This window comes from Acinonyx jubatus, chromosome B3 (assembly GCF_027475565.1).
Source record: "Acinonyx jubatus isolate Ajub_Pintada_27869175 chromosome B3, VMU_Ajub_asm_v1.0, whole genome shotgun sequence".
Taxonomy (NCBI): Eukaryota; Metazoa; Chordata; class Mammalia; order Carnivora; family Felidae; genus Acinonyx; species Acinonyx jubatus.
Genome location: NC_069386.1, coordinates 123,441,741 through 123,465,431, shown reverse-complemented (window position 1 = coordinate 123,465,431; position 23,691 = coordinate 123,441,741). Strand labels below are relative to the sequence as shown.

The following is a 23,691-nucleotide window of genomic DNA, read 5'->3' as shown; positions in this document are numbered from 1 at the left end:
ACTAAGGTGTACTATCAATCAACAAAAATTATTTAGTGGCAAGTCCAATGATATATATCTATGCACAGAATTAAATAATTGTCTTTGGCCTCAGAAAGTTTACATCCCATTTAAAAGGCAAGTTTGTGAATGTTCTGTGAACCCTTAGAGACATGAAGAATAATGAGAACTGGCCTGGTCAGAGAAGGCTCAGCCAAGATGAAATCCAAGTGAAAGTGGGAAGGATGCCATGGCTGTGGCTAAGAAGAGGAAGCAAGGGCAGTGGGGAGAGGGTAAAGGAGCCCATGACAAGGCAAGAGTGTGTTCATGTGGAAATCAGGAGATTAGTCAGAGAAGTGGCAAATGTATTCATGCAGCATTTAGCACCAAACCTTGAATATAAGAAGCACATAGGAAAGAAAAAGATGAAAAGTAAAGCTGAGTCTCAAGCAGTGAACAGTCATTCCCTAATCTATCAATCAGATAATCGCTGCTTCTTCCGCAGAAGGCAGAAATGTCTTCCCAGTACTTCCTCAAGAAAATAAAACTGTCAGCACAAGTTCCTATTTTTTCAGGAGAAGTTCTAATATTTTTTCGATCTTATGACAAAGGCAGTCATTGAAATTTTTCGAGTAGGAATTTCAATTTAATTTTAATTGAATTGAAATTTAATTTTGAAAGGAAAATGAATCTGGCTGTATGAGACTTAGGTAAGAGTCATGGGAGAATGACGGTGAAAATAGCTAGAACTCAGGTGCACGATGCAGGTAACAGAAAATGAGACCCAGGAGGGAAATTTTGAGTGAGAAAGAGAAAAATAGTCACATAAAAGAGTAACTACATAGCTCAAAGTATTAGGATGCAATGATCGATAAGATGAAAAAGGGACGAAAATAACCAGATTTTACTCTATGATTTAAAAAAAATTTTTTAATGTTTATTATTTTTGAGAGAGAGACAGAGAGCAAGCAGGGAAGGGGCAGAGAGAGAGAGGGAGGCACAGAATCAAAGCAGGCTCCAGGCTGTGAGCTGTCAGCACAGAGCCTGATGCGGGGCTTAAAGTCACAGACCACGAGATCATGACCTGAGCTGTAGTCGGCCACCCAACCAACTGAGCCACCCAGGCACCCCTACTCTATGATTTAAAATCAGAGGAACTCTGAGGAAACATTGTAGTGACAGAAACAGAGATGAGTGCCAAGGAGGCAGTAGTACAATAATAATAGGACAATATTTTTCCTTCATCCCCTCCCATGTGAATGTGGAACAGCAGTTAGTTTTTTGTTGTTTTCCCAGCAGTTAACTTTTTATTCTCGTCCTGGAAAAGAGGACTTTCTAATCAAAGAAGACAGAAGAAAATGTCTGGAGGTGTTAAGACGTAGCTGGTGTCCTGACCAGAACCCTGACCTCAAACTGAGCTCAACTCAGTTCCAGGACTGAGTTGAGAGTGGGTGGATGCTAGGGAAAACAAAATGACACAGTTTGACGCAGGGGCAGCAACAACAAGCTACTGCCCTACTACCGAAGTGGGAGCATGCCTGAAGTTGGTAGTTATCATACAAGACTCTTTCCTTTTCTGCAATGCAATCAATCACCATCACATTTATCTCCAAATACATCAACCCAGTCTCCTGAACTTAGTCAACGAAGAGAACAGTGTCACTTACAAAAAGAGAAGGATAAGGACAAGTGTTTGAAAGGGTTTTTGCAAAGGCTGTTGCCACGTCTTCCAGATGATTATTATCTGGTGGTCCTCCTAAAAATAAATACTAGCATTGAAATGATCTGCACTGGACGGGGTTTCTTTCCTTTTGTTTTGTCAGGGAAAGGGGGGCAGGTAGGGAGTTCTATCCTGGTTTCTGTACATATGGCACGGTTTTACCTAAGTTCAAAAAAATACTTCGAACTCAGTCTAGCTGTTGTATTTTTCCTCAGTGTTGATATCACTTTGTCCCATTCAAAATTTCTAAATAAAACAAAGAGGAATAAGAGCTTAATACACATTGCAAACTATTACCCTTACAATGTGTGTTGCTTGATACATATTTTGGCACGCACACACACACACACAGAGGCTGTGAGTTCGTGGCCTTGAATTAATGTCTGCCCCAGATGTTACTTAAGTAAGTTCTCTTAACTTCGACAGCCACCTACCTGCATTTTTAAATCTTGCCCCACAATGTACTACGTTTTCCAAGAGCACACGTCGAGAGAAGCCCATGAAGTGCATTGTGGGAATTGTAGTCCTGGGTGACTTTCTTTTCTTCCCGGCCCTGGACCCACGCTCGGATTCCGGGAGGGTTGAACCCAGGATCTACCAATTAGCTGGGGCCATGTCGGTGAGGCCGTGGTCCTACCGGGAAAGCCCGTGTGGGAACCTCGCAAAATGATTGGTCAATGCATGACCCCGGGGGCGGAGCAATAGGGTGGGCGGGAAGACTGCGACGATTGGGCACGGAGCCCGCGGCGGCGGGCGGGGATTGGCTGCGCACTGGGGCAGGGAGGCCTGGGAAGGGGCGGAGGAAGGAGACCAGAGCAGGAAGAGCAGCGGCGAGGCGGTGGCGGTGGCTGAGTTGGTGGTGGCAGAGGCGAAAGCGACAGCTCCAGGGGGTGGCAGCGGCCGCGAGAGCAGGATGCGAGTCCGGGTTGGGCTGACGCTGCTGCTCTGTACGGTGCTGCTGGGCTCGGCCTCGGCGTCCTCGGGTTAGTATCCGCCCCCTCGGATTGGAGGCCGGGAGCCACCGCCCCCCGGCCTCCATCCCGGGGCAGGGCCGTGGGGGCTCAAGCTGGAGACTCCACTCTCTCTGGTCACACCTCGCACTAGCCTGTCACTCGTTGTCTTTCCTTGGACTTTGGCTGGCCTGGACTAGAGCGGTTATTTAGGGAGCTAGAGAGGGGAGGGAAAGAAGGGGCGGTCACCCTGCCCACACCTCTCCTCACTTAACAAACTTTAAGCGACTCCTCGCGAATGAGGAATTGACCCTGGAAATGAATCCCAACAGCTGGCTTAGATCCACAGAGGTACCTGAGCCTTTTGGAACTTCCTCGACTCTCATACGGATTATGTGCTTGAGATTTGTAAGTTAAGTAATTGACACACCTGGATCTATCACTGAGCCAGTGATCTATCACTGAGCCCTATCACAAGGGCCATCAAAACCAGGATGTTGACAGTGGTTTGGCGGATTTGCTTAGTACCTGAGGTGGTCCCTTGTCTCTTTGTCTATTTAAAAATGAAGACTTTTGATATAATTGTGCCCACTCTCTATCCCTTTTCAGGAAATATTCCTGAGGAAGTGGTGTTTACCTCTGTCACGGTGTTGGAGTTGCCCCATGTTTGTTGACAGTAACTCTATGATTTTTGAGAAAATTTGGTCCCTATAGATTTAAAATGTATAGCAACTCGTTTTCATTTTTTGGATAGATATAGAAATATGCCTTTGACTTGATTTTCCAGTTAGCTGATTGATACTGTGGTTTGGTTTTTATTTTTTAATAGTTCAGTATGCCTACATCTGAAAACTTCTATTTTGAAAATGTTGATAAAGAAACAGTGTTTCTAACTGTTGGTAAAGAAACAATTAGTACAATAAAGCTTTTGAATTTTAATCAGTTTAGTTAACAAGACAGCTGTTCTGTGGCTTTAAATTTTTTTGGAACAAGGCAGGGTATAAATGTCAACTCTTTTTTTTTTTTCAACAGAAAATTTCCCAGATGGTTATTTGAATCCCCAAATTATCTGTCCTAGTTGTAAGTCGATGCCATAACGTCATTCTGTTTCTAAAATGAGAGGTCTAAACCTAAAATTCTATCCATAATGTGGTTTGAGATACCATTTCAAAAGCAACAAGCATATGCTAGTTACTTAACTGCCAACATCATCCTTTAAGGTCTGCCTTATCCCCTTTTAGTGATGGTTTGTATCCATAACCCAATCTTCAAAAACTCTACATAACTCTTGAAGCCCTGCTTGCATTTATTTGACCAAAAGAAGTATGAAATGGAGCTGTTGAGTGTAATGGATAGAGTAACTGATGGACCTCAGACCACTTGCATCGGAATTCCTCTTAGCAGTTTGTTAAACATGCAGTTTTAGGTCTGGAACAGGTCAGCCATCTGTAGTTTAACAAAGTTCACAAGTGATTTCTTCACACTAAAGTATAAGAACTACTTAAGGAACATGGTAAATATTCCTCCGAGTTCAGTCTGCACAATTTAAGGAAAATTAAAGCGTAGAAACATTTTCCTGCATCTTCCATTAAGTTATTTCATATACTTAGAGCTTCCTGTCAGTGGAGATGATACTTGAAGAAGTCATTTAAGCAACAGTTGGGATTCTCGGGTAGTTATAATAGTTTATTAAGACTGAAATGTTAAATCTTTGGACTGTGTTGGTGTAAGCAGAGATTTCCATTGTAGTTAAACTGCCAGAGCATTTCTCTGGCAGAGGCAAAATCCATGTTTAGCCACAACTAAAACCGTATAGATGTGCGTGCTGACAAACAATAAAGGCAGTACTGTACTCACATGAAGTGCAAATATGGTAAAACACTTGTGTGAGGTAAAGTTTTAGAAATTGAGCACGTGGCTTTTTAGTTGACTTTTTTATTCATTAAATTGCTTATTCATACAGGAAGTCCATCTCATTATTAGTTTAGATTTAAAGATTTGCTCCTATTTAAAACTCAAGTGTTGGGTCATAATTTCTGTTGACTTAAAGTTTGAATATTAGTGGTTACCTAGAGCAAGTTGCATTTATTACCATTTAGAATATAATCGGCCAACAAAGGAAATATCTATCCTGTCACTGTTAGTAGCTATTATTTCATAGTTTGTATTAGAGGCATATAAAAATATGAAACTTTTATTAGCAATGTTTTCTTTTTCCTGTGAATAAATAAAGGAGGGCATTAAAAAGGCATTTCTCCTTCATTCTCTTGATAATGAAAAATGCTATAATTTTTCTCACTTAGAAATACATGTTTTCTTGGGTTGCCTGGGTGGTTCAGTCAGTTAAGCGTCTGACTTCCTCTCAGGTCATGATCTCACTGTTTGTGGGTTCAAGCCCCGCGTCAGGCTCTGTGTTGACAGCTCAGGGCCCGGAACCTACTGTGAATTCTGTGTCTCCCTCTCTCTGCCCCTCCCCTACTTGTACTCTGTCTCTCAAAAATAAAAACATTAAAAAAAAAGAAATACATATTTTCTTATTTTCAACAGGAAGAGATAGTTTACTTTTTTTCTTTATGCCAACAGTGTTACAGAATCTTTTAAATTAGATCCACTGCTAAGTGTTTCAGATAATAGTTCTATTATCATACTCAAAGAGTAAATTTGAGATTGCAGAGGATGTTTAATTTCATTGTTCTTTTGTTCCTTAAAACATTGTGAGTCAACGGGGCAGGTGGTATTACTCTCTCTTGATGCGTTGAGAAAAAGGCTAAGGAAGCTTGCTGTATTGAACCATGTATGTATTAACATGTAATGAAGGCGGGTTTTGAAGCTAGCTCTCCAGGCCTTGATTTGGGAGTAATTAAAATCAGGGGTATTGTAGGATCTGCACAGAATCTGTGGCAAATCAGAGAACAGGATGTCTGCTGTCTTTCACCAAACTCTTAATACTTTCTATGTTTGAAGGTCCATCAGTCTGTTTAGTTTACATAACAAATTGGAAAATGAATCTGTGATGATTACTTTTCCCTGAAAGAATATCCCTGATACTTTTTGCAGTTTGGTTAGCTGATATAATGAAAATGAAAATTGGTCTTTTTCAGAGGAAGGTGTACAATTATTAAAGTAATGTAAACCATTATATTTTGGATGTGTTGCTATTGAATGAGAAATGTGTAACTCTTCGTTGAATACTTTTGCATTTTTTTCTTGCTGTCTGTGTTCTGATAAAAGCATTATTATTTTCTTTTTATTTATGCGTAACTTCAGTGTCTTTAATTGTTACCTGACTGCTATATGTGAGAAGTTTCTAGATTATAGCAACTTCTATAAAAGTGTTATGTGAATGGATATATCAGTTTGAAAGAGAAAATAGCTTATGCCTTAAGACTACCATCTGGAGTAGTCTTTCCCAGTTTAGTAAATGAGAGAGAGTTCTCTTATTTACCGGTAACCTTAGTATATATTCCTAGTTTGAAGAGAGAAGAGACAGAGAGAGAAGCATGATGCAATTCACGTGAAATAACCCTGATGTCACAAGTTTCCATGTCTCTTGGAGTTCAGAAACACATTTTGCCAGTCAAACGTCTAATAGCTTGTAGTGTCTCAAATGTACATATCTTAAAATTTATTTATAGGTGTCTGTATTATATACCTATTAGCTACGTATGTGACCTGTGTTGAGAAGGTACTAAATTTCATGATTTAGTGATCAGTAATTTAAGAGTTCCAGCTCATCTAAAGTTTCAGTATGTAGGTATATACTGTATATATCTGTGCATTTAATGACTGCTCTTGATATATTAGTTAATGTTTGTGATTAAACACATCCATACATACAACCTTTTTTTTTTTTTTTAATGTTTATTTTTGAGAGAGAGAGAGAAGGAGACAGAGCATGAGCAGGGAAGGGGCAGAGACAGAGGGAGACACAGAATCCAAAGCAGGCTCCAGGCTCTGACTTGTCAGCCCAGAGCCTGATGTGGGGCTCGAACCCGCAAACCGTGAGATCATGCCCTGAACCAAAGTCAGATGCTTAATCCACTGAGCCACCCAGGTGCCCCCATACATACAACTTTAATATATAATGAAGATGAATTTTTTTCCTTTATCCAAGATTTGCTGAGAATGGAATTTGAACTGTATGTTAAAACTTGGGCTTTGGGTAAAACTTGTGAAGAAGTTAGCATGAAGGATGATTGTTCATTAACTGGCATCACTACCTAAATGTTATGGGCCCTATGGGACTAATGCATGCTATACCTTCCTCATCCCCACTCATCAGAAAAAAAACATATTTGGAAGGCAGTCTAAAAGTAGTTAATGTGGAAGTAGCTATGGTTTAAGTATGTGAATTGACAGCACTTTTCTTATATGGCAAAACCTCAGTAGTAGACTAGTTTTCTCAAATATTCAAGAGAAATACTGTGAAATAGTGTTGTGTATTTTGTACATAATGAGTTGCTTATACTTCTTAAAGTTAGCTCACTACTTTGATAATACAAACCCCAAAGCATGTTTTTGTTAGTCTTGAAAGAGTTGCAAGTTATGAATAATATTTAGGGTGTAACCATATGAAGTAAAGATAAATGACAACCAGAACACCAAATTTCCTGGTAAAAAGCACATGGTTTTATAGCATTTTGTCTGCTGGTTAATTTCCCATATAACTTACAGAGCAGGCAATACTGAAGCTCACTCCTGGATAAAATCAGGTAATTGTAAGACTAAGAAGGCAACTTAGAGATCATGTGGCAGTTGTTTTTAAACTGGCCAGGAATACAAAGATCAAACACATGCATATGGACACTGGGTTGTTGAATGTGTTTGTATAAGATCAGAAAAAAGAATGACAAGTTGCCAGAATAGAAGCTATAGGAAAGCACAAAAGGAGGAATAGAAGGAAGGTTAACATAATTGGACAAAGCCAAAGCAGCAGATAGGAGTTTGGAAGAAAGGTGTAACCAGGGTCTGGATTCATTGTTTATTTAATAAGAGATCTTAATTTCTTAATAAGAAACATGATGGTTTGATGCTACTTTTTATTTGTATCTGGTTATATCCTGAATAGAGTAGAACACAAATCCTAAATATCTTAGTCTGGCAATTCTACTGTCACATAATAATAATTCTTAGTGTCCATTTTTAGTAGTCTCAGTGAACAGTAAGATGCTAATCAGTACTAAGATAAGCTATGTAATTCCAGATTCTGATCAGAGGAAAATAATAGGTAGTATCCTGAACCACAAAATCAGAGATTGATTTTTATAAATTTAGTAACACATTCTTAGTAGTAGACTTAATATGTACAGAAGAATTGGATGGTTATGTGGAGAAGTGTCTGGTCTTGGTGGTGGTAGAGGTAGCTGGTCTTCCTGCCTGTATAACAGATGGAGCTGCATTGTGCCCGGGGAGAGAAGAAGGACCACTCCAGCCAGCCCCTTGTTTTGCTTTCACCTAGTATTTTCTGAGCAGTTGCTGAACACAAGCAATTTTTAGGTAATTCTAGGTGTATTTATCAAGTGTCTGATTATTATTTGTTGTACTTATTAAGTGCTTTAATAATACCTGCAATTTTCCAGCAAGAAGGATGACTAAAATTGTCTTAAAATTTCTTTACAGATGAGGAAGGCAGTCAAGATGAATCCTTAGATTCCAAGGTGTGTACTAAAATTCGCATTGACCAGTATTTAATGCCCAATTTAAAAGTATGAATTCATGTATCTTAAAAAGGATATGAAATCTGCATCTTTTTAGCATAGAATTGGGTTAAGAAAAACATAGCTGATATTCAATGTACTAGTTCTTCCGGAGGGGGGGAGGGTAGGAATCACTGACCTGTAGGAAGGAGAATAATAAATACTGTGTTTTCATTCACAGTGTTGATTATTAGGTTTAATTTTAAATTAAATGTGCTGTGTAAGAGCCTGAAGGCAGTAACATTTTTTTTTTTAACGTTTATTTATTTTTGAGACAGAGAGAGCATGAATGGGGGAAGGTGAGAGAGAGAGGGAGACACAGAATCTGAAACAGGCTCCAGGCTCTGAGCTGTCAGCACAGAGCCCGACGCGGGGCTCGAACTCGCGGACCCCGAGATCATGACCAGAGCCGAAGTCGAACGCTTAATCGACTGAGCCACCCAGGCGCCCCAAGGCAGTAACACTTTTCCTGCCTAATGAGAGATTGATTTTATTTCTGTTTTTTTTTAAGTTTTTTTAATTTTGAAGGCTTAACCTCTGCCATTTGTTTCCACTTCTATATCAATTTTTATACATCTGTTGAGCTAAATTGGTTGATTGAGTGAATAAGGCTGATTATTATGTATCCAAGGAAACCATGCAGTTATGATCTCTGATCTCTAGATTTGAGGAAACACAGATAAGAATCAGAAAGTTGCAGTACAGGGCTAGCATAAGGGGAAGTATAAGAGATGTTGGGAATTTATAGGGAAAGACCCTAATCCAGACTTCAGGAATTAAGGAAGGCTTCCTGGGGGAAGTAACATTTAAATTGAAATTGGAAGAGTCAGGTTAGGCAAGTGATGAAGGCGTGTGATGAATACATACCACAGTGGTATGTATTCAGAGTTTAGAGAGACGACCAGCTCCTTCACAGCTGAAGGAGATGTATCTGGATTAATAAAAGTAGTGGTCAAATTAGGTTGGAAACTAAAAATACTTTACATTCTCAGACCCCTTTGCCATCAGATGAGTCTTCGGTAAAGGACCACAGCACAGCAGGCAGAGTAGTCGCTGGTCAGATCTTTCTTGATTCAGAAGAATCAGAATTAGAATCACCTATTCAAGAAGAGGAAGACAGCCTCAGGAGTCAAGAAGCGGAAAGCGTCACAGAAGAAATCAGCTTTCTAGAATCTCCAAATCCAGAAAACCAGGACTACGAAGAACCATCGAAAGTACGGAAACAAGGTAGTCTGGGCATTTTCTTTGCTTTTGCCTGATTTAGGAAGGAGACAACTAAAATTTAAACCAGTGTAGAAAGATGCAAATGTCTGGTTTCTAATTTTGAACCATATATAATATATGAAGTGTGGTAGTATAGGATTTTCTAGATTTTTATATGTCAAACTTATTTATTTAATGGATTTGACCCGTTACATAAGCTGAATTTAATGATCAGAATTGCGTTTGTATTACAGTAATATCCTAACATTTCTTTTTGCACTCCAGTATATAATTATCTGTCCGTGTGGTACACAAAATAGAAACTCAAGAAAGATTGTCTAATATGCTCCTCTGGTTATTTTCAGAATTGTGTTAAGATTTTTGCTACAATAACCTTCCCTGTCACCCTAGGAAATTGATGTAGGTGTTTATTCCTCTAACTGAAGCTCACATACACTTTAATTCTTTTCTAACTTTAACCTTCTTGACACCCTCTGTTTTTAAATTTACAACTTGCTCTTTCTCACAATAGAGTGTGCTAAATACCTATCCTTCTAAAATTAATTGTTAATGAATCCACTCTGCCCTGTCCCATCAGCCTCCTGTCATTTAGTTTATTATTTCAGATAGCACTACCATACCCACTTATTATTTCCATTACTAGCTACTTTTAGAAATTGATCCAGATTTGACCTTTCAAAAATACAATTTCTTTATTATAAATACCCATACTTGCAAATAGAAAAACTGTGTAAAAAAATTAAAAGCATCTTAATTCCATCAACTAGACATAACAGCTGTTAACATTATGGAGAAAACTCAGGATCTTTTCTAAATGCATAGTTTTCAGAAGACTAAAATGGGACAAAATGTGTATTTTATAGCCCATATTTTGTGCCTTAACAGTTTATCTTGAACAATTTCCTTTATCATTTAGTATTCTTTTACAATGTGATGGTTAATGACTATAAAAAATTTTACATGTAGCGGTGCCTGGCTGGCTCAGTCAGAAGCGCATGCGACTCTTGATCTTGGGATCCTGAATCTGAGCCCCGCGCTGGGTATTTACTTAAATAAGTAAAACGTAAAAAAAAAAAAATTGACATGTCATAAGTTGGAAATAGGTTGTTTACAATGCTTTTTGTTGGGTGACCATTTTAGATGTATCCTTGTGCACATCTATGAAAATTTTCAGAGAATTGGTTTTTTACATATGCTGGACTAAATATAAAATTTTAAAAGACATTCGATACATACTGTTAAATTGTTCTTAGGAAAAGTAATTGTTTACTTCCTTTGAAACTGCTCCTTTTCCTGCACCTCAGCCAGTGTGTATTACCATTTTTAAGTTTTTGCCAAATACTATAGCTTAATTCAGTCTTTTTTATGTTTTATAAGGGAGACTTTGAAACATGCACAAAAGTAGAGGATGTAATGGGCCCCTGTACCCATCTCCCAGAGTCAGTGGCCCTCTACAATCCCATTCTTGTTGCGTCTCTGCCACCCCACACACATTAACTCTTTTCTTTCCTAGAGTATTTACAGTAAATTCCACATGTTATTTCACCTATATATGTATCTCTCAAAGTATGACTTTTTTTTTCCAACAAAACCACAATAGTATTGGAACACCCACAAAATTAGCTGTTATTCCTTAATCACTCAATCCCCAGGCTCTCCGTTTTCCCAGCTGTTTCAAATATCTTCTTAGAAGTGATTTGTTTGAATGAGTATCCAAACTAAGATCATAGGTTTCTCTTAATCTATAACAATTCTCTCTCCCTTGTTTTTTATTTCATTTTACTTGTTAGAGAAATAATGTCCTTTGTGCTATACAGTTTCCCACATTCTGGATCTAGTTGGTCATATCCTTGTAATGTAATTTAACGTGTTCCACTGTCTGTTGTCTAGTCTGTAAACTGGGAGTTAGCTCTACAGGCTTGGGTAGATTCAGCTCTGGTTTTTTATCGAGAATATCTCATAGCATATTGTTACTTCCTTTTACATTGCATTGCATAGAGTATCTGATTGTCCCACTTCTGGTGATGAATCAGTGAAGCTGGGTGGTGTCAGCCTGATCCAGCCATGCGAAAATTCCTCACAGACATTTCACCTAGAGGTTTTGGCAACCATTTTGTTTGTTGTCTGGATTTCACTAAGAATTGCAAAGTGATGGCTTTCTAACATACAATTCTACCTGCATTTGTTATCTGGGATTCTTTTATGAAGAAAAACTTTCCCTCATCAACTATTTGGTTACCCTGAAACATAGTCCTTATAAGCAGGATAAATGCTCGAGTTTTTCCTTTGAAGTATTTTCAAATAATAACTTGGTACCCTAGTAACCTCCAACGGAGGCCAATGAGTACATTTTTTTGTTTGTTTTTGTTTGCTTTTGCTTTGCTTCTGAGCATCATTAAAGATTTGTGGGTTTCACATGTTGGTGCTTCACGCTATTGCAATCACCCTTCTTCATTGCTCACGTGACCCCAGTTGTGCCTGTTTACAGTTCCTTTAAGTTCATTCCTTTGTTCTTTTGACTAATTGTAGGTAACTTTTAAACATTTTTTCTTTTCAGGCAGGGTAGGATGTCTTAAATTATCTTTTACATTTCCTAAGCCAGAAATGAATCAGCCATCCCGTCCCACCCCCCCCACACACACACACAAACCAGATTCCTGTTAGTGGAAATTGTATTTAGACACTACAATCTAGGCAGCAGGGACATGCACTGCAACTTAGTTGTCAGTACTGGTAGCCCTTTTTGGTGGGTATGTTTAGGAAATATATCATTCATCCTGATTCTTCCTTTTCAAATTAAATATTGTGAGAAAACCCAATGGGTCAGATTGGTATATTGGACTCCGACGAATGAGAGATCTTACCCAGCACCAAACCTGACTAATATGTTCAAAGATACAATTACCACAAGACACAGGTGAAGTGTCGAGAAGTATGTGACTGCCAGGGCTGCTGCCAGCTACTGCTTGCCTCAACTAGGATGCACCCTGGCCTGGATTTTAACGTACGAAGCCTCTGAGTGATGCATATGGAATGTTACGTCCATGAATGGGGCTATTTCCATTATGAAACATCTCCAGTTTATTCTGTGATAACTGCATAGCTTGTGTGATATTTTCTAGGAAGTCATTCCTCATAAATATATACATCCCAGGTTTATGTACAGTGAGCAGTGTAGACATACCACATGCATACTGCTAAAGCATTCCATAGGTAGGAAGGACCCGCCTGGTAGTAAATACCTTTAGTGTGCTTGCCAGAAGTCTTTTGTCAGCATGTTTCTAACATGATTTGATCATGTCACCTCTCTGTTCATGTATAACATAAATTATATATGCATGGTTTTGTGTGCAGTCCCACCTACATTAGAACTGGGTACTATGATATTTACTTTTAGACTTGCTTCCTTTGTTGTTCTCTCATCCACATCTCTGCCATATTGATCTTCCTAAAACCCAAATTTGATCCATAACTCCCCTGTTTACAACCCTGCAGTATCTTCCCGTTTGCCCGTGAGATGACACATAAGCCCCTTGGCATGATTCCCAAAATCTTCCACATGCAGCATGCCTGCTGGCTTCTGTGACTTCATCTCTGTGGCTCTGCCCCAGACCCTCTTTCAGTGATATCAAACCCATTACCATTCCTCAGATACACCGTGCAGTTTATGCCTCTAGGTCTTTGTACAAGGTTTTCCTGCTGCTTGGACTACCTTCCTCACCCCCTTGCCCAAATTTATCCTATTTTTACTCATCCTTAAAGAAGAACTTAAGTTTCTCCTTTCTGAAGTGGATCTGAACCACCCAAGGATAGTTGAACAGTCTCATGTCTGTAAGAACTTCCTGCCTCATGTCCCTGCTTTCCCCCTTATGTCAGTTCTCTAACAGCAACCAGACCAGTTTTCCTTCCTGTTCAGAGCCTCCAGTGGCTTTCTATCACATTCAGAATAAAGTCCAAATAAGGCCTTCCACAATCAAGCCCCTACTATCTCTCTGACTTTATCTTCTGCCACTTCCCTTCACTCACATGATTCCAGCCACACTTGCCTTCTTGTTGAATATTTTACACTTAGTTCCAACTGTCTCTGGGATCCCCAGGACCACACCTCCAGGCTCGATGATTTTCCATGAGACTCATAGGACTGAGCATGTAGTCATATTTATAGCTATGGTTTATCACAGCAAAAGAACACAGAACACAATAAAGAGAAATATGCATAGGTGAAGCCTGGGGAAAAACTGGATGCAAGCTTTCTATGGTCCTCTCCCTGGGGGGTCACACAAAATGTGTTTAATTTCTCCAGCAACAAGTTGTGACAATATGGGTGACATGCTGTCTACCAGGGACACTCATTAGAGACCTATACCTAGAGTTGTTTTAGGAGGGTGGTCATGTGGGCACTCTGTACCTAGCACATACCAAAACTGCAGACTCGTGGAAGGAAAGCAGGTGTTCACCATAAACCACATTGTTTGTACAGTTGGGATGAGTCACTCCTAACAGGGTAGCGGGAACCCTTCCAAAATCTTAAGTTCCCAGACACCAGCCAAGGGCTAACCTTATAAGCAGGTCTTTTCAAGGACAGAAGTTAAAACCTGCTATGTGAACTCTTCTCTGCATAGTCTACCCCCTTGGTCATTAGCTGTCTTGGCTTTACAGCAAAGTTACTCTCAGTGAGACCCAGACAACAGAGTGAGAACAGTCTGCAGTATTGGTTTCAATTATGCCCTTCATGGGTCCTGGACTCAGCCAGTCAACAAATCCCATTAATCATAAAGGCCTGCTTTAGCCAGGTGGCTTCCCCCTTAAATACCTGTATTAACCCTTTTTACCTGGCCTTAAGCATCATTTCAGGCCGAGCACAACTGGCCAGTAAGTTGAAGCTGAGGCAGTGTCGTGATAGTCAGGGTGCACATACAGAAATATAGTCCCAGAGGGCACATGTAGTAACCCTGCAAACAAAGAGTTTACCATCATTGGGGCACCCCAAGCAGGGCATATGTTAGGCACTATGATGTGGCCTCCTACCATGGGCATCTTGTCCTGGGGTTTCCAGTCCAAGTCACTTAGCTCAGTCTTTAGTTTCAGAGGGACTACCAGTCAGCTCCAAACAGTTTTGTTGTCCGTGAGACCAGTGCATCCACCTCATGAGTGGGGACAACAGCTGGAAGTTTTCTGCATGGCAGGTGCAAGGGCCCGGCCGCCTCCTGCTACCTCATGGTCATCCCTGTCAGATAGGAGCACAGGCTCAGCACTCTGAATGCAAAGCACGCTAAACAGCTTGGAATGGTGCAAAGAGGGGGAAGAAGCTTCCAGGAATAGTTTAAAAATACAAACATCATCATGCCTTCTCCCCTCACTCATGCCTCTCCAAGTGCAGGAGTTTCAGTTGATTTTCCTTGGTTGTTACAAAATCAGTGTTTCCATTCAGCAATCATAATTTTGTATTTTCTTAGTCATCCCCTAGTCTCATCCATACCTTTCACTTGGAGGGGTTCTGTGTAAGAGGGGCAGAACATCTTCTCAGAAGAGCATTTTTATAGAGCTGAGCCAGAAAACCACCATGTTCGAAAATCGGTCAGGACAAAATCTTGAATTTTCAAAAAATTTCATAATTTTCAAAAGTTTTAGAGGTTTACATAATTTCCCACCCCTTTTGCCCTGATCACATAACCAGTAAGCAGCCTAGAAAAGATCAACCCTTCTCTGAGGACAGCCGCAGTGAATAATCAGATTGCACTAAGGTGTGTGCACAGGAGAGGTGAGGGAAGCGGTCACGTAATCAGTCCTTGTTGGAGATGGCAGCTTATCAGGAGAGCCAGACACAATTAAGACATGCCCGGAGTCCACTCAACCTGTAAGGAGTGAATAGAGGGTCATCGTTCCTGTGATGTACCCTCTCACAAATTACAGCTTGGGGCAATAGTCACAAGTTAAATATGCAGCCAGTCAGCAGCTTGATTTCAGGTAGTCCCATCAAAGAACAATTTCTTTCCTGTGAGCATTTGTATGTGACCCAAGCATTCACGATTTCCTCATAATGTGGGGACCCACAGAAAGGTGGCCTAAGGTACAGAGGTCACAGAATCCGAGCTGTTTATTGAGCCTATTCCTGTTTTCAGTTCAGTCCAGCTCACACTGGAGCTGGAAGCCTGTCCCAGATAGCATCAGGTTTGAGCTTAGAATCAAGTCCAGGCAACTAGGATCTGTGAATTCAGGATTTTTTAAAAGCCAAAGGCTTTTTTTTTTTTCCAGCAGCAAAGGCAAGATGCTGCAGGGCCAGAAATTCTAAGTGACATGCAAAGTGACTTTGCTACACCTTTTGTGTTGTCACCCTTTGAGTTCCCTCCCTTTCTCTCTCTCCCTCTCCCCTCTTTCCCCCACCCCCATCCCCACAGGCACGCATTTCAGGCTCTAAGGTCTGACCTCTGCTTTCACAAGCCCTCAATAGCCAGCTAAAACCTGTTCTTTAGAACTTTAAAAGTGTGTATCTGTAGATCACCTCTTTCTTACTGTCTCCCTGTTTATAGGGGCTTCACTAAGCAAACATCCAAATCTTCCATAGCAAAACCCAGCAATTACAGAGACTTGTTCCGTTTCCAATACTCAAAGGAGTTTAAATTCCAACCCGCCCACTGGTGGCAAAAAGCAAGGAAGTTGTGTCCCACTAACACATTTCTTTTTTGCAGCTTCTCCTGATCAAGATGATTCCTCAGGCATGTATGGAATTATAAGTATTAAACATTATATGTCAATTTATATCATGCATCCAGCTGTGATAGCCACGAAATACAAAGCTACCAAAGAAATTCCTTTTCTTTTTTTTACCTTGTTGCAAATTTACTTGAACTGCCAAGAAATAAATTCGGCATTTACGTGTTAACATCACAGCTGCCAGGGAAGATCCCGGCTGGAGGCTGGAACGCAGGGGAGGAAGGGGGGTAGGGGAGGCTACTGCAGCAGCAGCTAGACTGAAAACAACAACAACAACAACAAAAAAAAACTGCTTGGGCACTCCCTCCCTCCCTTTTCTTTCTGGTTTCTCTGAAGTTTTGCTCCGGCCCTAGGACCTGGTTTTATTCCCTCTTGCCCCCCACCCCCCCCCCATCCTGCCCCTCCACCCCACCTGGAGGAGAGAGCACTGTAAACTTTTAACACTTTTGGCCCGTTCACCTTTGGGAATTTGGTCTCCTATCTGGAGGAGAGCATAAAACCCAAAGGCATCACTTTAGCTACTGTGTCCAGAAGCAGTGAGCTCACTCCCCTGGAGTTGGATCTATCATTTTCAGATTCCACAGGTAACGTTTATGTCTCATAACAGAGAGCAGCTCAGCTGCTGCACCCCACGGATGACCCTGTAGCCACCTGGCCACCAAAGATTCATCACAGCCTGTTCGCTGTCCTTCCTTTCCCAAACAGTGCTTTCACCGTATTTCAGTGGGTCGGGGTCATCATAGCGGATCCTACTTCTGATGCCAGCTGACTTGGGGTCTCCAAGACTTGGTTCCATGATTTGCTGGGAGGAGTCACAAAGTAGTTGTACTCACTGCTTTGGGTGATTATAGCAGAAGGGATACAAACCAAAATCAGCATGAGACGAAACCCAAATGAAACAAGGTGCAAGTTTCCAGCAGTCTTCCAGGGGACTCCTCAGAGAATGTACTTAATTCCCTGAGCATGTGTGGCAACACAGGTGAAATATTACCTTCCAGGGAAGGTGGTTAAAGACCCAGTGCTTGGAATTTTTAATGCAGACTAGTCATGTAATCACTCTCAGCCTAGCCTGTACCAAAATTATAGGTTCCCAGAAGGAAAACAGATGTTGAGCATAAACCACATTGTACAGTTTAGGCCCAGTGAGTCACTTTTATCAGTTAGGGTAGTGGGAACCCTCCCAAAATGTAAGTTCCCTGATTCTAGCCAGGGGTCCACCTTTCAGAGGAAAACAGCCATCTCTGTGGTGACTGTTTTTTGCACATTATCCCAGTAAATGTTTTTTGCAAACAAATAAATAAATGGCCATCAAGAGGGGAAGTGATCACATTGTGGTGTTTCCTATTATAGAATATTTGCAGTTTTTAAAAAGAACATTGTTATTGCAAATGACAAAATCTGTTAAAAAGTGGCAAAAGCAGAGGGTTTTTTGGTTCCATAGGCTGTTCAGGGCTCATGCCATTGAGGACTCCAGCTCCTCTCTCTCCTATTCAATCTCCCTAGTAAATTAGCTTCATCTTCATGTTGGTTCCATGTGATCACAACTGATGGTGGCTGTACCTCAGGAGGCTACAGAAGGCTGTACCTTCCTTGGTCCTCAGGAAGAAGTGATACCTGCATCAGAAGGGCAGGAACCTCCCCTAGAAGTCACTAGTAAAACTACCAAGACAATCATTTGACCATCCCTAGCTCTACAGAAGGTGAGGAAAGGGTTAAGAGTGAGCCAATTCGCAGTCTGCCACCTGCAAGAATAGTAGTGTAAAGTGAAAATGCCACATTGCAAATAATTCACTTAATTTGATCCTTGTATTGATCAGCGTTCTCCAGAGAAATGGAACCAAAGGCTGCCTGCTGGCAGAATTCCCTCTTGCTTGCTCAAGGGAGGTCAGTATTCTGTTAGGCCTTCAACTAATTGAATGAGACCCACCCACTTATGGAGGGTAATCTGCTCTACTCAGAGTCCACTGATTTAAATGTTACTCTCCACAAACACCTTCATAGAAACATCCAGAATAATTTTTGACCAAATATCTGGGCACTGTGGCCCAGTGAGCTGACACAGTTAACCATCACAGGTCCCTTTTGTAAAAGAAAAGACTTTTTCCCCCCTATATATTTGCAAGTGAAAGAGAAAAGTGAACTACTTTTCTAGTAACAGTGGTTTGTTTACCTGGGGAGAAAAAAGGGAATTTGCAGTGGTAGCTAAAGATGACTGTGATTTTTCTTTAATTTTGTATTCTTTCCTATCGCTGTGATTGTCTCTGTAACAATAAACACGTTATCCGGATAGTCTTAAAAAAGAAAAAAATTAAGTCAAATGTTGAGCATCTTGCTTTATTTCAAATGGCACAGAAGGAACTGAGTTTAAACTTGATAAATCATGCTTAAGTTGGGCTTTGAAATAAGCAAGTTGGTTGAGTAATAGGATGGCATTTCTACCTCACTGTCACTCACATGGGGGTGGCTGGGAATAAAACCTTAATTTAGTGATCAGACGTAACAGAAGATAGATGGCTTAGGAAACATAGGTCATTCCCTACAGCAGGTTGTGACTTTAATGAAAAGATTTCATTGTTTTATTTTGTTTTTTGGGGTGTGCAAGAAATTAGTTGTGCAAGAAAACTCCTTTAGGAGACCATCGTTGTGAAAAAGCACTCCACCGGGTGCTGTTCAAACTCTAAGAACTGTCTTTAAAGCCATTATTCAGAGAAGCTCACTCTTAAATAGCTCACTCTTAAATTGCTTCTCCTGAGCAAGTTTCACTCTGTATGGTTTCTGATTGTGCCTGTCACTTAAGTGTCATGAAGCCTGTCACTTTCTTCTGGGCACATGGGCCAGTGCTTGTTTGTCTTTCTCCTTTAAAATTAGATCTCTTGTGAATTCTTATCTTAATGTTTTTTCATTTTCCATATTACTACCTTTCATTCTTGTTCTGAAAATTGTTTTAATCCTTAAAGCAAGGCCTTCCTGCATAGTCTGCTTCTCTTTCCTTCCTTCCTCTCTCCCTTTCTTCATTAACATGTCATTTCTCAGCTGTAGTTAGAATTCTCAGCACTGGGTGAAAACAATCTCTATAATAAATTATATAACATTGGGAATTTCCCTAAGAGATTGTTGTACCGTATTTCCACAGTAAATACCTCTTTATTTGCCCTATACCATTTGCTCTATCTCAAGTAGGGTTTACTTTGAATCATCTGTAGTTGGGTTTGATTTTAGTAATTTGGGGATTTTTGATGATGGTTGGTTGGTTGGTTGAGTTTTTTGTTTTTTTTTTTTTAATATGAGATTTATTGTCAAATTGGTTTCCATACAACACCCAGTGCTCATCCCAAAAGGTGCCCTCCTCAATACCCATCACCCACCCTCCCCTCCCTCCCACGCCCCATCAACCCTCAGTTTGTTGGTTGGTTGAGTTTTTATCTTGGTGTTTGCTAAAATTGGTGAACACTATATGGTTCAACACTATATGGTTGATAGCTTTTTAAGATTAAGTGATTGCATTTCAACTATTTTCTACTACAAATATATTTGACTAAAATTCTACTTACTGTTGTATGCTTGGAAGTGCAAGATAGCTTCAAACAAGCAGCATGATTAAGTAGTTTTCTTATTAATAGAGCACTTATCTAAACTTACAGATACAGTATCAGTCTTTACTGGCAGTATAAAAGCTCCTAAGATGAGAAATTTGCAAAACTAAATCCTTTGCTTTTATCTTTATGGATCAAGAAGTTTACTTTTTTGGGTTTCATTTTGATTTTACCATTAGAAATGAGGGAAAGCTATTGGGTGTTGCTATTCCCAGGACATTTAATTCAGTTCATATAGCATCATTCTAGCCGAACTTCCATTGCTCCCTCTCTCTTGGGTTCTTTCCATCAGCATTCAGACATGCTGTAATAGCTTATATTTTAAAAACCAAAACCCCTTCTAGCAACCTCCCTCCTTCCCTACTCCCCTTTCTAACATTGTTCTTTGGAAGAGTTGTCTTTATTCACTTCCTCTCTTCCCATTCTCTCATCTGACTCCAGGGATGCTCTAATCCCCTCAAGAACTGTCAATCCACTGTGCTCTAGTCACATTCTCATTGCTGGATACTTGGTCAGTTCTTGGTCCTCATTTTACTGACCCCTCACATATTTTTTCATACTCTGAAGATAGTTTCTTCATTTAGCTGCTGGTTCCCTGGAATCTGCCTGACCTTCAAATACAAGATTGCCCTGACACCCAGACTTTGATCCTCTGCTCCATCTACACTCCTCCGCAGTGACCTTCCATCTGTATTGCTGCCCAGGTTTTCGTGTAATGGCCACACTGTCGCTGATTTAACCAATCTCCTATTGATAGACCTTTGAGTTCTTGTTGGTTTTATATCTTTATATACAAACACTCTCTTACACATATCTCTTTGCATCCTTATTGGGAGCATTTTTACAAGTAAACATCCTAGAGGTGGAAAAATGGGATCCAAAGGTATGGACCGTTTAAATGCTAATAGGTATTTCTAAAGGTCCCTCGTGAAAAGCTTGTACTAATTTATACTCCTGCCAGCAGTATGAAGGTTCCCATATACCCAGACTCTGGCCAGCGCTGAATGATTTCAGGCTTGGGGTTGTTGTTTTGGATTGTCTTTTTTTTTTTTTTTTTTTAACTTTTTCTAGCTATCTTGAATGATTTTTACTGACTTTGCAAGAGCAAATCCTTACTAGTTTAAATATAAAGCAGTCTGTTAATTATCATAAGTTTTCATATAACATAAATCATAAATATCTTACTGTCAGGGTTTAAATAGATAGTGGTACTGTGTCATCATTGTAGAGTCAAAATATGAATCCTCTAAAAATGTGATTTTTCACAGGAAGGTGCAGAATTGACTTAAGGACACATTTTTCCCCCTTTCATTTTGTCAGGTTTGACTACTGGTATCATTAACTTAAATTGCATAATCAGTCTGCTTCATTGCACCAGAGCAGTGATTACCATTGTTTTTGTGGCAGTTTTTTAAATGATAGCTTTGAAACTCTTGCAGAATATCTTCATGGAAAGAAAATTAACTGAATAATAATGCTATTGTAAGAATATCTACTTGAGATAATTGACTTAGAACTAGCAAGTCCCGGTCAGGAACTTTTAGAAGACTTTACAACCAGTTTAAAAGGTAGTAGCAATTCCCTGTTGGGATTTGGCTTAGAGAATGTAGCTGAGAGATACAAATTTTCTTTCTAGTTAGTTACTAATAAACACATTATTTAGACCGAGATTCACTTTAACTAAATTGGTGAAGTACATGCACCCTGGGGTTTCTTTCTACTTAAGTTAGTGCTGAATCAGCCTTGGGTTAAAACCCTTTGTTGCCAAAAACCTTTGGGTTCTTTCCAGTTTCTTTGCTGGCGTATAGTTTCATCACATGAAAGAGAATTCTTTCATATATTTGCACCCCTTAGAAAGCTTTGACAAATTAGAATTCTTAGGACAAGCTATTTTTTTTTCTATTATCATAGCAAAAATTAAGTATTCTTTTAACCTATTACATTATTTAATTTGAAATTCAAGTTTACAAACCACTGTTTTACAGATACTATTTTTCTCAAGCAAATTTGAATCTAGTAGCAGTGCATAGGAGTGCCTTTTTCAAACTCTGTAGTTAAAGTTACCCCTATAGGGCTGTTACTAAAGGACACTTTAGCACAGCTTATATGCTGTACTAAAGATCATTTCTTATAAACATGGACAGGTCAAAGTATTTGTCCCTGGTAGTAATTACCAGGATAGTGAATGACATTTACCTGCCGGTAAACCATTTGAAATTTATTTTGAATTTTTTTAATGTTTTTATTTTTGAGACAGAGAGAGACATAGCATGAGCAGGGGAGGGGCAGAGAGAGAGGGAGACACAGAATTGTAAGCAGGCTCCAGGCTCCGAGCTGTCAGCACAGAGCCCGACGCGGGGCTCAAACTCACAGACCGTGAGATCATGACCTGAGCCGAAGTCAGATGCTCAACCCACTGAGCCACCCAGGCACCCCTTATTTTGCCTTTTATAACTCACTGAAAATAGTTTTCAAATTAGTATCTTCATATGTACTCTTCTTTGCCCTGGAAAGAAGGAGAGCACATTTCTAGCCTTTCAGAGCAGGCGTGCCTGTAATAATAGCAGTTGCCATCTCTTGAATGCTTATTACCTTAAGTGGCAGGCACCGTGATGGGTCCTTTACATGTATTATTTCAGTTCATCTTTGTGAATAACTCTATGCAGCAAGGACTATTATCTCTATTTGTAGATAAGGCAGTTATCTGCAAATAATTTTACAGAGAAATGAAGAAATTAAATAATTTGCTCAAAGTGCACGGCTAATAAGCAGTAGAATTTGAATCAGGCATTCTAACTCCAGAATCTCTACTCTTAATCACTAAGCTCTGCTGCCTAATTAAATTCTCCATGTAAAATCAACCAGTGGAAGTTGACATGTACTCACCCTTAACCATGTATGCTTCTAGGCTCAACCCTGGCCCGCTGGTCTTCTCCTGTACTTCTCATTTGGCATTCTTATGCATACTCTTGGCCTCCAGTATATCTGGGAACTGGAGAACTTCCTCCAGTTGTCTTAAGACGTCTTGTTTTTGTTTTTTGTAGTCACTTTGAATGTAGCAGGATCAAAACTCAACTTGCCCCTGATCCATTTCATCCCTACCCAATAACCTCCTCCTTTAGTGTTCTCTTAGTGAAGACAGCCATCTCCTCACTCCCTGAAGCCTAATACCTAGGAGTGTTCCATGACTCCTCTCCCCTCTCATCTACCTAGTCAGTAAGTGATACTGTTTTTGCTTCCTTGGATCACTTGAGTACATCCACTTCTTTCATTCCATTGTCCTCTTCAGGCTACCATTACCTCTCAATTAGACTGCTGTCACAACCTTTAAACTGGTCACCTTGCATCCAGCCTTGTTTCTCTCTATTCCATTTTCCACTCTCTTAATAAAAATGCAAATATGAGCATGTCACTCCTGTTTAAAACTCTTAAGTGAATTTCCATTGTTCTCAGGATAAAGTCCAGGCTCCTTAATTAGATTTGTCAGGGCCTTCCTACTCTGGCTTCTTCAGGCCACTTTAGCTTTTAGCCTCTTCTCTCATCCACCTTGGCACTCACACTGCATGTTCTGACATACTGAACTTGTTGTAATTTTTCTACTGTACCATGCTGTCTTTCATTTGATTCTCAGTGCACAAGGTTCTCTCTGTCTATAATACTTCTCACACCCCACCCTGAAGCAGTTCATCCACCCTCGTCTCCTACATATCCGTGAAGTTCAGTATAAACTTCAGTTCCTGACAGGGGAGGCTTTCCTTTTCATAACATAGATCATACTTTTGTTTAATGTCTCTCTTCCTTGCTAGGCGGTAAGT

General features: G+C 40.0%; 1 protein-coding gene and 1 long non-coding RNA gene across 3 annotated transcripts in view; one reads left to right on the top strand and one right to left on the bottom strand.

The window, feature by feature from the left end:
* The window catches only part of LOC113601570 (uncharacterized), a 47,985-nt gene extending 45,707 nt beyond the window's left edge, over positions 1-2,278 (bottom strand). The window contains exon 1 of one of the 2 annotated variants that reach the window (XR_003422861.2): positions 2,134-2,278. This is a non-coding gene — a long non-coding RNA (uncharacterized LOC113601570). The remainder of the gene's footprint in view (positions 1-2,133) is intronic. The other variant, XR_003422862.2, reaches the window with a different exon arrangement.
* Positions 2,279-2,488: 210 nt separating this feature from the next.
* The window catches only part of SEL1L (SEL1L adaptor subunit of ERAD E3 ubiquitin ligase), a 52,855-nt gene continuing 31,652 nt past the window's right edge, over positions 2,489-23,691 (top strand). The window contains exons 1-3 of the mRNA XM_015081765.3: positions 2,489-2,682; positions 8,269-8,306; positions 9,338-9,572. Coding sequence (XP_014937251.1) covers positions 2,613-2,682; positions 8,269-8,306; positions 9,338-9,572 — 343 coding nt within the window. The 5' untranslated portion in view covers positions 2,489-2,612. The remainder of the gene's footprint in view (positions 2,683-8,268; positions 8,307-9,337; positions 9,573-23,691) is intronic.